Source organism: Microcaecilia unicolor, chromosome 9 (genome assembly GCF_901765095.1).
Source record: "Microcaecilia unicolor chromosome 9, aMicUni1.1, whole genome shotgun sequence".
NCBI lineage: Eukaryota > Metazoa > Chordata > Amphibia > Gymnophiona > Siphonopidae > Microcaecilia > Microcaecilia unicolor.
In genome coordinates, this window is record NC_044039.1 from 87101894 (window position 1) to 87117588 (window position 15695).

General features: G+C 43.6%; 1 protein-coding gene across 4 annotated transcripts in view; it reads right to left on the bottom strand.

The window, feature by feature from the left end:
* STK38L (serine/threonine kinase 38 like) overlaps positions 1 to 15695 on the bottom strand; it is a 228088-nt gene that overhangs the window by 167911 nt on the left and 44482 nt on the right. For all 4 annotated transcript variants that reach the window (XM_030214536.1, XM_030214537.1, XM_030214538.1 and 1 more), the window contains exon 2: positions 4029 to 4168. In XM_030214536.1, the coding sequence (XP_030070396.1) occupies positions 4029 to 4168 (140 nt within the window). The remainder of the gene's footprint in view (positions 1 to 4028; positions 4169 to 15695) is intronic.

Consider the following 15695-nt stretch of genomic DNA (forward strand, 5'->3'; position numbering starts at 1 on the left):
AAGTGTGCCCTTCTGTTCCTTTTCAGTCTGTGAAGGAAGTTTACTTCTGATTAGCTTGTGTTTTAAATTGGGTGGCTGTCGGAAGGCCAGTACTGGTGGGGATGGGAATATCTCTTTCAGTAATTCATCCTCCTGGAGTATAGGTTGTAGATCTCTTATGATTTTCCTCAGTTTTTCCAGCTCTGGATTGTATGTCACTACCAGGGGGATTCTGTCTGTGGCTTTTTTCTCCTTGTACTGTAGCAGATTCTCCCTGGGTGTTTTGAGGGAGGAGGCAATATTCTTGGAGATTATTTTGGGGTTGTAGCCCTTCTGTTTGAAGGATTCAGTCAGGGTTTTAAGGTGTCTGTCTCTGTCCCCTGGGTCAGAGCAGATACGGTGGTATCTTGTGGCTTGGCTGTAAATGATGGATCTTTTTGTATGTGAAGGATGGAAGCTGGAGTTGTGGAGATAGCTACATCTGTCTGTGGGTTTCTTGTATACAGATGTTTGTATACAGCCATCACTGATTGAGACCGTGGTGTCCAAAAAATTGACTTTTTCTGGGGAGTAGTCAATTTTGAATCTGATTGTAGGATGGTATGTATTGAATGCAGAATAAAATTGTTTCAGAGTTTCTTCACCCTCCGTCCAAATCATAAAAATGTCATCGATGTACCGGTAGTATTTTAGAGGTTTGGTCTGGTGTGTATTCAGAAATGTCTCTTCCAGCTCAGCCATAAAAAGGTTGGCATATTGGGGTGCTGTCCTGGTGCCCATCGCAGTGCCCATTATTTGCAGATAGATATCATTGTTAAAGTGGAAGTAGTTGTGAGTTAAGATGAATTTGATTAATTTTGTGATAGTTTCTGGTGAGTATTGATGGTCCAGTGTGGATTTTTTTTTAGGAGTCTTCCACATGCAGCTATGCCATCCGCATGTGGAATGTTGCTGTATAGTGATTCTACATCCATCGTGACCAGAAGGGTGTCAGGTGGTAGTTGCTTGATATTTTTCAATTTATTCAGAAAGTCTGTGGTGTCTTGTATGAAGCTGTTAGTTTTGTGTACGAGAGGTTTCAGAATTCCCTCTATGAATCCAGATATTTCTTCCGTGAGTGTGCCAATACCTGATATGATTGGTCTGCCAGGGTTTCCCAGTTTGTGGATCTTGGGTAGCATGTAAAATGTGCCTACGGAAGGTTGATTTGGTATGAGTTTCTTCAGGTGAGGTTGCGCTTGTGTAGGAAATGTTTTGATAAGGTCTTTCAGCTGTTTTGTGTAATCCTGTGTGGGGTCCTCAGTTAGTTTCCTGTAGTATTTATTGTCTGAGAGCTGTTTGTGCCCCTCTTCAATGTATTTTTGTATGTCCATAATTACCACTGCGCCTCCTTTGTCTGCGGGTTTGATGATAATGCGTTCGTTAGTTTGTAGGGCTCTTATGGCCGCTCTTTCTGGTGGGGTAAGATTGTACAGAATTCTTTTTTGTTTGTTGGAGAGTTGTGATTTAACCCTATGTCTGAAACTTTCTATGTAGTTATCCAGTTTGTAGTTTTGTCCCTCCTAACAGCTTCATACAAGACACCACAGACTTTCTGAATAAATTGAAAAATATCAAGCAACTACCACCTGACACCCTTCTGGTCACGATGGATGTAGAATCACTATACAGCAACATTCCACATGCGGATGGCATAGCTGCATGTGGAAGACTCCTAAAAAAATCCACACTGGACCATCAATACTCACCAGAAACTATCACAAAATTAATCAAATTCATCTTAACTCACAACTACTTCCACTTTAACAATGATATCTATCTGCAAATAATGGGCACTGCGATGGGCACCAGGACAGCACCCCAATATGCCAACCTTTTTATGGCTGAGCTGGAAGAGACATTTCTGAATACACACCAGACCAAACCTCTAAAATACTACCGGTACATCGATGACATTTTTATGATTTGGACGGAGGGTGAAGAAACTCTGAAACAATTTTATTCTGCATTCAATACATACCATCCTACAATCAGATTCAAAATTGACTACTCCCCAGAAAAAGTCAATTTTTTGGACACCACGGTCTCAATCAGTGATGGCTGTATACAAACATCTGTATACAAGAAACCCACAGACAGATGTAGCTATCTCCACAACTCCAGCTTCCATCCTTCACATACAAAAAGATCCATCATTTACAGCCAAGCCACAAGATACCACCGTATCTGCTCTGACCCAGGGGACAGAGACAGACACCTTAAAACCCTGACTGAATCCTTCAAACAGAAGGGCTACAACCCCAAAATAATCTCCAAGAATATTGCCTCCTCCCTCAAAACACCCAGGGAGAATCTGCTACAGTACAAGGAGAAAAAAGCCACAGACAGAATCCCCCTGGTAGTGACATACAATCCAGAGCTGGAAAAACTGAGGAAAATCATAAGAGATCTACAACCTATACTCCAGGAGGATGAATTACTGAAAGAGATATTCCCATCCCCACCAGTACTGGCCTTCCGACAGCCACCCAATTTAAAACACAAGCTAATCAGAAGTAAACTTCCTTCACAGACTGAAAAGGAACAGAAGGGCACACTTCCCTGCAATTTATCCAGTTGCAAACTATGCCAAAATATTTCACAGGACCCCAAAGTCATCCACAAAGGAAAGATATTCAACATAAAGGGATCTTTCACTTGCTCATCTTCCAATGTGGTATATATCATTCAGTGTAAAAAATGTAATGAAGGATGCTATATTGGAGAAACAGGCCAGATGCTTAAGACAAGATTCAATTTACATAGACATCATATAAACAATGCTGGTGCCAGCAGAGTTCCCACGCCTGTTGGGCAACATTTTACAAGACCAGGACACTGCACCAGTGACTTCACAGTGAGAATCCTCAAAGGTAACTTTAAAACCATACAAGAACGTAAGACCTTTGAAGTCAGAATGATTGAATATTTTAACACCCAACAGAAAGGACTTAACAAGGACCTAGGGTTCCTAGCCCATTATAAACCATAAAGCTGTATGTCTCGGTTGATCACCCTCCCCTCACCTATCCACACCCACCCTGTTAGAATACCAATGATATGCTTTGATGTCCCCATGCATACTTCCTACCCACCCCCATCCTCCCACCCTGTCAGACTGTCATAGCAATGCTTGAATGTTCTCACTTATATACACTGTCAGCTAGCACATTTGCTTATTTCCGATCTGACGAAGAAGGGCAACCTTCGAAAGCTAATCAAGAAATGTATTAAGTTATGTCCAATAAAAAAGGTATCATCTTATTTTCTTTTCCATGTTTTATTTTGTTTGATTTCTATTGATAACCTTAAGAGTGGACTAACACGGCTACCACACTCCTCTACTTAAGACCTATTCTATAAAGCAAAGTAGGCACAATCACTTATACTGGCTCTATAGCTGGTGTAAATGCTTGTGCCTACGCATGTGATAGAACACAAGTAAATTATAGTATTCTATAATTCATACAAATGCCTATGCACCCTGCCCAAACTCCATCCATATGCACACCCACCAGCTAAGTCTGTCAACAAATCATAGTGCATACTTTTCTGCTAGTCTGTATTCTAAAAGGCTGTGCATGAAAGACCAAGAGGCAGCTCTATATATTTATTAAATAGAAAGAAGAGGAAAGGAGAAATGGCTATTACTTGCAGCAGACTGCACGGGGGGGAGAGGGGGGGGGCAAAGATCAGGAGAACAACTGTCTTCTACTCCTCACATGTAATAGAAAGACACAGACTTGTTGCTGGTGTCAGTCGATCAGATGGTAACCACTGTATGGGCTTTTTTTGGGGCTATGCAGACATGCTCCCAACCCCAAATTAAGATTTTGTAACCTATTTTGGGGTACAACCTATAGTTTAGGAGTCATTAGTTTATGTGTCATCTGTTATATACGTTTCACTTAAATATACTATGGTCTAAAAATGTAATACAATTGAACCAAAACACTGTTTGAAAACATTAATATACTTTTTCCTCCCCCTCTTTCCCCCACACACCTTACCTAGTTTCTCTCTCCTCATGCTGTAAAATCAGATTACTATAAAAGGTTTCTAATGTTAGCTTGGCTACAGTCACTCTCTCCCGGGTGTGGTTGCTCATGGGAAAGGATGTTGTGGTTGCTGCAGTCATTGCCATAGTAACCTACAATGAAACAAAATACATAAAAACAATTATTCAACAGAATAAAATGGAATACTCCTCCCTTTCTAAATGCCTAATAATTAGCTCATATGAAAACAGTTATGTTTTATGTTAAGTGTGCCACACTTAATTAAGCAGAATACTTTCAGTTGCCAAAAATTAACAGCAACATATGATGAAAAGGTCACAATGCACCAGTAAAACTACTCAGTCAGAAACAAGAGAACAAACTATAATAAGCAAATACATAACAGACTTAAAAAACAAATTTAACCAATTTGTTTTAAATAAGACAGTATATCAATACATTGGTTCTTACAAAGATTCCTGTTAATTTTTTAAATCAAGCTCAGAGATACCACAGATTCGAACACCTAAGAAAGAGAAAACAAACATTAACAATTGCTGCTGTTGAAGTACCACTCTGGGCAGAAGAGGAACCACATATTTAAAGGATCACCTTAGAATCAATAAAACATCCATCACAAATAGGATTGGGGAGGGGGATGGGATTTGATATATGCCTTTCTATGGTTACAATCAAAGCAGTTTACACATTATATACAGCTATTTATTTTGTACCTGGAGCAACTTGCCCAGAGTCACAAGGAGCTACAATGAGAAACTAACCCAGTTTCCCTGGTTCTCAGGCCGCTGAACTACTCATTAGGCTACTCATCAATAGGCAGAGGAATTTAAGATGTGCCAAACTGAGTCAGCCCAGAGATCTATCGAGCCCAACAATGGCCAATCCAGCAGTGTCCCAAACAGCAGATCCATTCCTTATTGCTCAAACCCAGACACAAGCAATACCTTCCCCGAATCTACATGATCAAGAAGGTTCCATTGACTTTTCCTCCAGGAACTTGACAGTCTTTTTTTTGTATTCTTTCCAACCTAATCAAAGTTGGAAAGAATTATACAAAAGGGCCCTGGTCTGATCATTACCTGGTACAATTCTCTCTTGCCCACCTACCAATACCAACAGCCCTACCCCTCCTATCATATATTGTAGGTCTAATAATGTTAGTATTGATACCTTTCTAGCTAACTTCTCCCCTATGCCAAGCAATTTCAATACTTTCTCGTTGCAACATTAAGTGTTTTTATTCCACTCCACCTGTCAACAAGCCTTTGACAAAATTGAACCCCTCCCCCACAGCTCATACATATCTGCTTTATGAGGGGACAACTTAGTTAACTAAAATTATAGATGGCGTCGATACTGGTCTACTAAACACTTGCAGGCCTTATAGAGGTCTTACTCTTATCGACTTTCTATATCCATGGCTAAAAAAGAGCTTTTTTTTCCTGCTTGGCTTCAGAAAGATCCACCTTTTTCCAGACACTAAATTCTTCAAGCACCAGACTACCCCTTAGCGCCTTGTCTAGGGAATCTCTCCCAGCAGACGCCCTTGCCTCTTGGCTTTATTGTTTATGTTTTATTAAAACTTAATATACTGATAAACCTATACAGTACCCAGTGTTTTACAATAAAAACAAAAAACTCCATTAATTCAGATAGGAAAGATGTTACTCAACACAAACATAATATAAATTACATCTAATGTGAAATTGTATTCTACAGAGCCACTAATATATATCCTCCTTCCATCCTCTAAGTAATCATCAAAAATGTTTCTAAAATAAGTTTTCAACCATACCTTAAACTTAGTAAAACTTCCTTCTGCTTTTATCTCCTTAGGAAAGGTATTCCACAATATAGGTGCCAATCAGTAGAAGGCCTTAGAGTGGGTTGATTTCCACTTGCTCCTCAACATACATGCAACAACTAACCTATGATCTTGTAAATACCTAAATACTATAGCTGTATAAGGAATTACTTGAGAATGTAAATAAAATTTGTTGCATATAGTATTTGTGTGTCAGCATCAACAGTTATTCAAAAAGTTAACCTCCTCTGTGCCTCCTGCATATCTCTTCTTCTACCCATGCAACCAGACACAAATACTTCTCCCAGCATTGTGTCCCCTACCAAGTGCAGTAGCACCATCCTATATCCAGACCCACTGGCCATAAGTACAATGCTCTTTAGCAGCTAACACACTTATGCTTCCGTCTTTCTTAGATACTTTCACAGATCTTTCCAGAGCACTGGCATGGTTTAACCTTCACGTCTCACACTCTCCCTGTGATGTACCTCAGCCCTTGGCCCTATCATTAATATTTACCTTGCACCATTTGCACTGTTCATCCAATCCCTAGAATTTATTTATTTACACTGATTAGAGAACAATCAAAACTGGGATTCTAGGTTTTGATCAAAACCAAAATCCGCAGCTGAAATTTTTTGGTTTTGGTGAAAACTAAAAATGGTACCTCCTCCCCCCCCCCCCCCCCCCGGCAGAGTACAGGTCCTCCTGGGCAGCCAGAATTACCCCCCCCCCCCCCACTCCTCGAGAGACCATGTAGTGACAAGGCTAGGTGGCCACCCAACCTTCCCTACTCTGCTCTACAGGAAGAGAGCAGGTGCTGCCGAGCCGGCTCCCCAGGCCTACTTTTAACTGCCCTGGTGGTCTAGTGGCCTCTTCAGGGCAGCAGGTATCCCAGTTGCTTCTGGCCCCACCAGATCCTCCATGAAAATGACTGCCGGACAGGGTCTGCTCAGCTTGTCGCAAATGGAAGCATGCCATGTGACCTAGCATCCTCTCATTTGACCAGCTGAAACTGCTGACTCTCCCGAACTTCCTCAACAGTGGCAATTAAGATGTTATCCTTTGCTGTGGAAGGAAAGTGATTACTTGAGTCATGTCTAGCAAGGCTCCTATGAATTCCAATTTCTATACTGGTTGTAGATGTGACTTAGGATATTTTATGATGAATCCTAGTACCCAACACCCAAATGGTTGAGCGAATAGATCTTTCTGAACTTTCCTGAGTTGTCTGCTTGACCTGTCAATCATAGTAACATAGTAACATAGTAGATGACGGCAGAAAAAGACCTGCACGGTCCATCCAGTCTGCCCAACAAGATAAACTCATAGTTGCTACTTTTTGTGTATACCCTACCTTGATTTGTACCTGTCCTCTTCAAAACAAAGTTTGTGATAAGCCTAGCATATTTTAGGGGTGTGCTGACCAAAAAAAAAAAAAATGTTCGCTTTGTTTAGTTTTCCCTGTCATTTACTTGAGTTTTCATTTTATATTCAAAGGTTTTTCTTTTTCATTTGGGGGAAGAGAGTAATATCAATAGTGTGTAGTATTGACATAGAATACATTTTTAATTTTGGAAGGGGAGTCTTATTCTGGGTTAAAATAAAAACCTGAAATGACACGGAAATGTTTCAAATGCATGCACATCCATTATAATATCACCCACACAAACGTGAAATGACAGGATAAAAATTATGCTTTGGAGCTCTTTATCCTGTTCCCTTTCTCTTAAAAGCAATGGGATGCTGTAAAAAAGCAAACATTTAAAATGATCTGCAGTATTTGCATGTTATATGTGATAAGTACAATGCCTAAAAAGCACGCTGATAAGAATGAGCACATAAGAAAATTTCACAACTGTAAAGTTTCCATAAATAATGTGTTTTATGCTAAAAGGCTATGCTGGTATAAGATTAACAGGCTCTTTTATTTCCATAAATAAGCAAACATGCCCAGTGATTCAGTAAGATAAGTCACACACACTTTAGTTTTACAAATTAAAATTACATACCATAGATTGTATACAAAATACATTCTGGATTTTCCTTTGTGAAAATACAGGTGTATATTTTGCTTCACCTCTCTCAATCTTAGAAGTGCTCATGCTTTCATTACTGCACCTGATATTTGTTATCCAGCATAGCAATGGCTCAGAGAGCTATCATGCATATCTAGACTGTATTTATTTCTATACAGATTATTACATTCTCAACCAGAACTTCCTAGACATGGTACCTTTAAAGGTAGAACTCTCAATTCTGTCATATTCTAGAGGCAAATATCAAGATTAAGTCAGAGTTGGAAATTGTACCCAAAATAACCTGAATAGGAAAAAACACATGCACCCCAAGTCTGCATAAACACATTACGACAATGATCATTAAACATCTGATGTACACTAGAGGAAGTGACATGAGGCCAAATGGTAGTATGCAGTACTGGTTGTGCTGTTTTATAGTAAACTACAGTACTTCCTGTGGCCTGGATGCATCTGAATGTAAGTGCAGGTGACTCTTAGATTCAGAGAACATAGATAGCCCCCTTTTTGAAGAAAAAGAATAAGAAAACTATCCTGAACTTTGTTTTATAACATTTGTTCAGAGCCCTCAGGTCTAAAATCAGGCGGTATCCTCCCATCTTCTTTGGGATCAGGAAATACTTAAAAATAAAATCCCTGCCTTCTTTTCTATGGTGGAATAGGTTCAACCATGTTGACCTGTAAGAGGGCAGAGTTTGTAGCATTTCCTGATATTGAGAGCTTAACGTTGATGCTCTCGGTGGGCAACTAGGAGGTTGATCTGCCAACTGAAGACAGTACCTTATCAGGACTATTCTGAAAACCCAAGTGAGGTTACACTGAAAGGTGTGAACAAAATCCAAATAAATAGAAATGCCTGCTTGCAACAATTCAACCTCCCGCCTACAGGTAGCCATCTGGAATAGATACAGGAGCTGAAGCTATGTTCTCATGGAGGCAGTCAAAACTAAATCCCTGGTTTGGCTGTGCTATCTGGGATCAGAACGAGAATCCTGCTGAGACTGGAAGAAACAAGAGGATGGATACCTATCCCTGTGAGAGTAGTAAGACCTCCACTTTATCTTTTTGAGAAGTACCGAGAGAAGAGGACATTTCTCTGGTAAGTGAACATTATTTTGCTTTGTGCTTTGGGAACATAAAAATTAGGGTTTAAAGGAGGAATTGTAGGTCAGTGATAAGCAGAATAAAAATATTAAAAAAAGCAAGCTATCAAATAATCTCCATTCTCTTTTCCCCCTAGTTTTAAAACTTGGAACTTTGTACCACAGCATTAAAAGACCTAGTTTAGTCTTAGGGGAGAAATAAAAAAAGGAGAGAGTGAGAAAAGCAAGCATTATTAACTAGTTTCCATAGCGTACAACCCTTTCCCATAGTTTTAAACTGAAATTTTCTCTAGAAGTAGACACTTTTCCCACTGATTTAAAAAAAACGTTTTCTAGAGGTAGAAACTTACAGCCAAAAAAAAAAAAAAAAAAACTTTAAGAAGGCTAGTAGGAAGGCTCAAATCTTGTTCTAAAAGACAGTTATTTTCTGTTCTTTGGTTGTTAGAGAGGTAGCACTGTTACTGACCTGAATTAGGTGTTAATTAAGGTGTGAGGAAGTAGAATATTTGCAAAAGGTTATTAAGGGCAATCTGATTACTGAGTTAGCTTGAAAGGGTCTGTCTGAAGCAGTCCCCTTACATTCAAAACTACATAAAGAGGAAAGGTACATAAGTAATGCCACACTAGGAAAAGACCAAGGGTCCATTGAGCCCAGCATCCTGTCCACGACAGCGGCCAATTCAGGTCAAGGGCACCTGGCAAGCTTCACAAACGTACAAACATTCTATACATGTTATTCCCGGAATTGTGGATTTTTCCCAAGTCCATTTAGTAGTGGTTTATGGGGTCCTTTAGGAAACCGTCTAACCCCTTTTTAAATCCTGCTAAGCTAACCGCCTTCACCACGTTCTCCAGCAATGAATTCCAGAGTTTAATTATGTGTTAGGTGAAGAAACATTTTCTCCGATTTATTTTAAACTAGTAAAAAAAGCCCCGTTTCTGATGCAAATGAAACGGGGGCTAGCAATGTTTTTTTCTGTGTGCATGTGGGAGTGTGTGTGTCCCTGCCCTCTGGCCTTTCTCCCCTCCCCCCTCTGAGTCCTTCACTGTTACAGAGCCAGCGATTTGATTTCGTGCTCTGCTGTTTTCCTTCACTGACTGTGTTACAGAGAGGGCGGGGCAGACACTCATAGGGAAACCGGATATCTCGCCCCCTTCACACTTCCGGCTGGAGGCTTCATAGAACGTTGGTGTTGCCTTTTATATAGAGAGATTTACTACACTGTAGTTTCATCGCATGCCCCCTAGTCCTAGTATTTTTGGAAAGCGTGAACAGACGCTTCACATCCACCTGTTCCACTCCACTCATTATTTTATATACCTCTATCATGTCTCCCCTCAGCCGTCTCTTCTCCAAGCTGAAAAGCCCTAGCCTCCTTAGTCTTTCTTCATAGGGAAGTCGTCCCATCCCTGCTATCATTTTAGTCACCCTTCGCTGCACCTTTTCCAATTCTACTATATCTTTCTTGAGATGCGGCGACCAGAATTGAACACAATACTCAAGGTGCGGTCGCACCATGGAGCGATATAACGGCATTATAACATCCTCACACCTGTTTTCCATACCTTTCCTAATAATACCCAACATTCTATTCGCTTTCCTAGCCGCAGCAGCCATATGAAGCAATAAAACAAATTCTGTGGAGGATGGTTGTTGGGAAGCTATGGGAGCAGAAACTTCAGATATGGTAGAAAAATCACTGGCAGTGAGAGAGTAGAGACATATTTGAAATTTCTACCGGCAGAGAAGCCCTTCACAGGCGGGAGATGAATCATGCAGAATCAAGATGAATGCGGGCGTCAATGAAATCAATGTGGCAGAAAGAGAGAGTGCTGATTACACTGTAGCAAGTCTCATACGAACATAAGAGTTGCTATATTGGGACAGACCAAAGGTCCATCAATCCCAGTATCCTGTTTCCAACAGTGACCAATCCAGGTCACAAGTACTTGGCAAGATCCCAGAATATTAGAACAGTTTTTATGCTGCTTATCCTAGAAAAAAGTATTGGATTTTCGCATCTATCTTAATAATAAGTATATTATTGCCATACTGGGACAGACCGAAGGTCCATCAAGCCCAGCATTCTATTTCCAACAGTGGCAGATCCAGGTCACAAGTTCCTGGCAAGATCCCAAAACAGTACAATACATTTTATGCTGCTTATTCTAGAAATAAGAAGTGGATTTTCCCCAAGTCCATTTTAATAATGGTCTATGAACTTTTCCTTTAGGAAGCCATCTAAACCTTTTTTAAACCCCTGTAAGCTAACCACTTGTACTACATTCTCTAGCAAAAAATTCCAGAGTTTAATTATAAGTTGAGTGAAGAAATATTTTCTCCGATTTGTTTTAAATTTACTACTTTGTAGCTTCATTGTGTGCCCCCTAGTCCTAGTATTTTTGGAAAGAGTAAACAAGCGATTCACGTCTACCCGCTCCACTGCACTCATTATTTTATATACCTCTATTATATCTCCCCTCAGCCGTCTTTTCTCCACGCTAAAGAACCCTAGCCGCTTTAGCCTTTCTTCATAGGGAAGTTGTCCCATCCCCAAAATGGTTTATGGACTTTTCTTTTAGGAGATTATCCAAACTTTTTTAAAAACCCTGCTAACTGCTTTTATCACATTCTTTGGCAACAAATTCCAGAGTTTAATTGCACGCCAAGTGAAGAAATTCTCTCCCTGGTTTGTTTTAAATTTACTTAATTAGTAGCTTCATTGCGTGCCCCTTAGTCCTAGAATTTTTGGAAAGAGTAAACAAGCAATTCACGTCTACCTGTTCCACTCCACTCAGTATTTTTATAGACCTCTATCAAATCTCCCCTCAGCCATCTGAAGAGCTCTAGCAGCTTTAGCCTTTCTGTACAGGGAAGTCATCCCACCACTTCTATCATTTTCATCACCCTTCTCTGTACCTTTTCTAATTCTGCTATATCTTTTTGAGATGCAGTGACCAGAATTGCACATAGTATTTGAGGTGCGGTCACACCATGGAGCAATACAAAAGGCAATATAAGGTAAAATTATGTATAATCATACCTGATAATTTTCTTTCCATTAATCATAGCTGATCAATCCATAGACTGGTGGGTTGTGTCCATCTACCAGCAGGTGGAGATAGAGAGCAAACTTTTGCCTCCCTATATGTGGTCATGTGCTGCCGGAAACTCCTCAGTATGTCGATATCAAAGCTCCATCCGCAGGACTCAGCACTTAGAGAATTACACCCACGAAGGGACACTCTGCCCAGCTCACCACTGCCGAAACGGGGGAGGGGAATTAACCCAGCTCATCCCCACACAAGTGGGGGAGGGGAATCCGTCCAGCTCATCCCCGCGAAGCGGGGGAGGGACACCACACCCGCCGATGCGGGGGGATCTGGCTTATCCTGCAACCGCAACCGCGGGAGGAGCTGACTGACCCTAACACCGCCGAAGCGGGAGGGGTACAAAGCTGCCCTACAGCCGCACGAAGCGGGAGGGAGTGCCGGCAGAATTTTAAGTCTCAATCCAGCCCCGTAAAACGGAGGGGAGAGGAATGCAGCAGCTCACTGTAACACAAACTCGTCTTAACTCTTGAAGAATCCAAGTGAAATAACTTGAACACGAAGTCTTCTGAAGTAACTGAAGACTAAACTTGAACCTGAAATGCAACCAGAATAAAAAACAGTACAGATATCTGGGAGGGGCTATGGATTGATCAGCTATGATTAATGGAAAGAAAATTATCAGGTATGATTATACATAATTTTACCTTCCATATCATCAAGCTGATCAATCCATAGACTGGTGGGATGTACCGAAGCAGTACTCACCCAGGGCGGGACATTGAAATCCCTGACCGCAACACTGAAGCTCCAAACCGGGCCTCCGCCCGAGCAGCCACAGTCAAACGGTAATGCTTGGAGAATGTATGAGCCGAAGCCCAAGTTGCCGCCTTGCATATCTCTTCCAAGGAGACGGATCCGGCCTCTGCCATCGAGGCCGCCTGAGCTCTCGTGGAGTGAGCCTTCAGCTGGATAGGCGGCACCTTCCCCGCGGCCACATAAGCCGCTGCAATGGCTTCCTTGACCCATCTTGCAACTGTAGGCTTAGCAGCCTGCAGACCCTTACGAGGACCTGTAAACAGGACAAACAGATGATCCGATTTCCGGAAATCATTGGTCACTTCCAAGTATCTGATGATGACTCGTCTCACATCCAGATATTTAACAGCAGAGTACTCCTCTGGGTAGTCCTCCCTACGAAAGGAAGGGAGACAGAGCTGCTGATTCACATGGAAGCGAGAAACAATCTTGGGCAGGAAGGAAGGCACTGTGCGAATAGTCACTCCTGCCTCAGTGAACTGCAGAAAAGGCTCTCGACATGAGAGCGCCTGGAGCTCGGAAACTCTTCTGGCTGAAGTGATAGCCACCAAAAAGACTGCTTTCAACGTCAGGTCTTTCAGAGATGCCCTCGACAAGGGTTCAAAAGGCGGCTTCTGCAATGCTCTTAGCACCAGGTTGAGATTCCACGCAGGCACCACTGAGTGCAGAGGAGGGCGCAGGTGATTAACTCCCTTGAGAAAGCGCACCACATCTGGCTGCGAAGCCAGGGAAGCACCCTTCAGGCGGCCCCTGAAGCAAGCCAGAGCCGCTACCTGGACTTTAAGGGAACTGAGCGACAGGCCTTTCTCCAGACCTTCTTGCAGGAACGCCAACACTGAAGAAATTGGAGCAGTGAAGGGAGAAAGTGAGCCTGCTTCACACCACGCTGCAAAGATACGCCAAACCCTGGCGTAAGCAGTAGAAGTAGAGCGCTTCCTCGCTCTCAGCATAGCGGCGATGACCTTGTCTGAGAAGCCCTTCTTCCTCAGACGCTGCCGCTCAATAGCCAGGCCGTAAGACCAAAGGGGGAGGGATCCTCCATCACCACGGGACCCTGATGTAACAGGCCCTGCTCCACTGTCAGCCGCAGAGGATCGTCGACTGAGAGCCTGATCAAGTCCGCATACCAGGGACGTCTGGGCCAATCCGGACCCACCAGGATTACCCTGCCGGGATGCTTTGCCACCCGGTCTAGCACCCTGCCCAACATGGGCCAGGGCGGGAACACATAGAGGAGCTCTTGTGTCGGCCACTGTTGGAGAAGAGCATCTACTCCCAGGGATCGAGGGTCCCGTCCTCTGCTGAAAAAGCGCGGCACTTGGCAATTGGCCGATGACGCCATCAGATCTAGGCTCGGCTGGCCCCAGCGCTTCGTGATGTCCAAGAACGCCTGAGCAGATAGCTGCCACTCTCCGGGCTCCAAGGTATGGCGACTGAGAAAGTCCGCCTTGACATTCATGACTCCGGCAATGTGGGCTGCTGAAAGCTGCTCCAGGTTCACTTCCGCCCACTGGCAAAGATTCATAGCCTCCTTGACTAGAGGGGCGCTCTTGGTACCTCCCTGGCGGTTGACATAGGCCACAGCCGTGGCATTGTCCGACAGAACCCGTACAGGCTTCAACACCAGTACCGGGATGAACTCCAAAAGCGCCAACCGAATGGCTCTGAGTTCCAGGAGGTTGATAGACCACTTTGCCTCTGCAGGAGACCAGAGCCCCTGTGCTGTCCTTCCCATGCAGTGGGCTCCCCAGCCCGACAACGAGGCGTCCGTCGTGACGACAATCCACTCTGGGGTCACCAGAGGCATTCCCGCAGACAACTTGTCTGTCTGCATTCACCAGCTCAGCGCCTTGCGCACTGCTGGGTCCAAGGGAAGGCGCACAGCATAATCCTCCGACATCGGAGTCCAGCGATGCAGCAAAGAGTGTTGAAGTGGTCTCATATGAGCCCTGGCCCAGGGCACAACTTCCATCGTGGCCGTCATAGAGCCCAACAGCTGCACATAGTCCCAAGCCCGAAGGGGAGAGCCTACTAGGAACTGGTCCACTGAGCCTGAAGCTTGACAATCCGATTGTCTGGCAGGAACACTCTGCCCACTTGGGTGTCGAATCGAACTCCCAGGTACTCCAGGGACTGAGTCGGGCGCAGCTGGCTCTTCTCCCAGTTGATGATCCATCCCAGGGAGCTCAAAAGAGCAACTACCCGGTCCACAGCTTTGCCGCACTCTGCATAAGAGGGGGCTCGGATCAACCAGTCGTCCAGATAAGGATGGACTTGTACCCCTTCCTTTCGTAGGAAGGCCGCGATGACCACCATTACTTTGGAAAAGGTCCGCGGAGCAGTAGCCAACCCGAAAGGGAGGGCTCTGAACTGGAAGTGCCGTCCCAGGACTGCAAAACGCAGAAAGCGTTGATGAGGAGGCCAGATGGGAATATGCAGGTACGCTTCCTTGATGTCCAAGGATGCCAGGAACTCTCCTGCCTTCACTGCCGCTATAACAGAGCGGAGAGTCTCCATGCGAAAGTGCCGCACTTTCAAGGCCCGATTGACCCCTTTGAGGTCGAGGATAGGCCGGACAGAACCTCCTTTCTTTGGTACCACAAAGTAAATGGAGTAACGTCCCTTGCCAAGCTGACTTTCTGGCACCGGAACGACCGCGCCCAGGCGGATCAGATTGTCCAAGGTCTGCTGCACTGCCACAGCCTTGACCGGAGACTTGCAGGGAGAGAGTACAAACCCGTCTTTTAAGGGTCGGCAGAACTCTAGCTTGTAGCCGTCTCTGATGACTTCCAGCACCCACGCGTCTGAAGTTATTGTGGTCCACTCGCCCAGAAACGAGGAC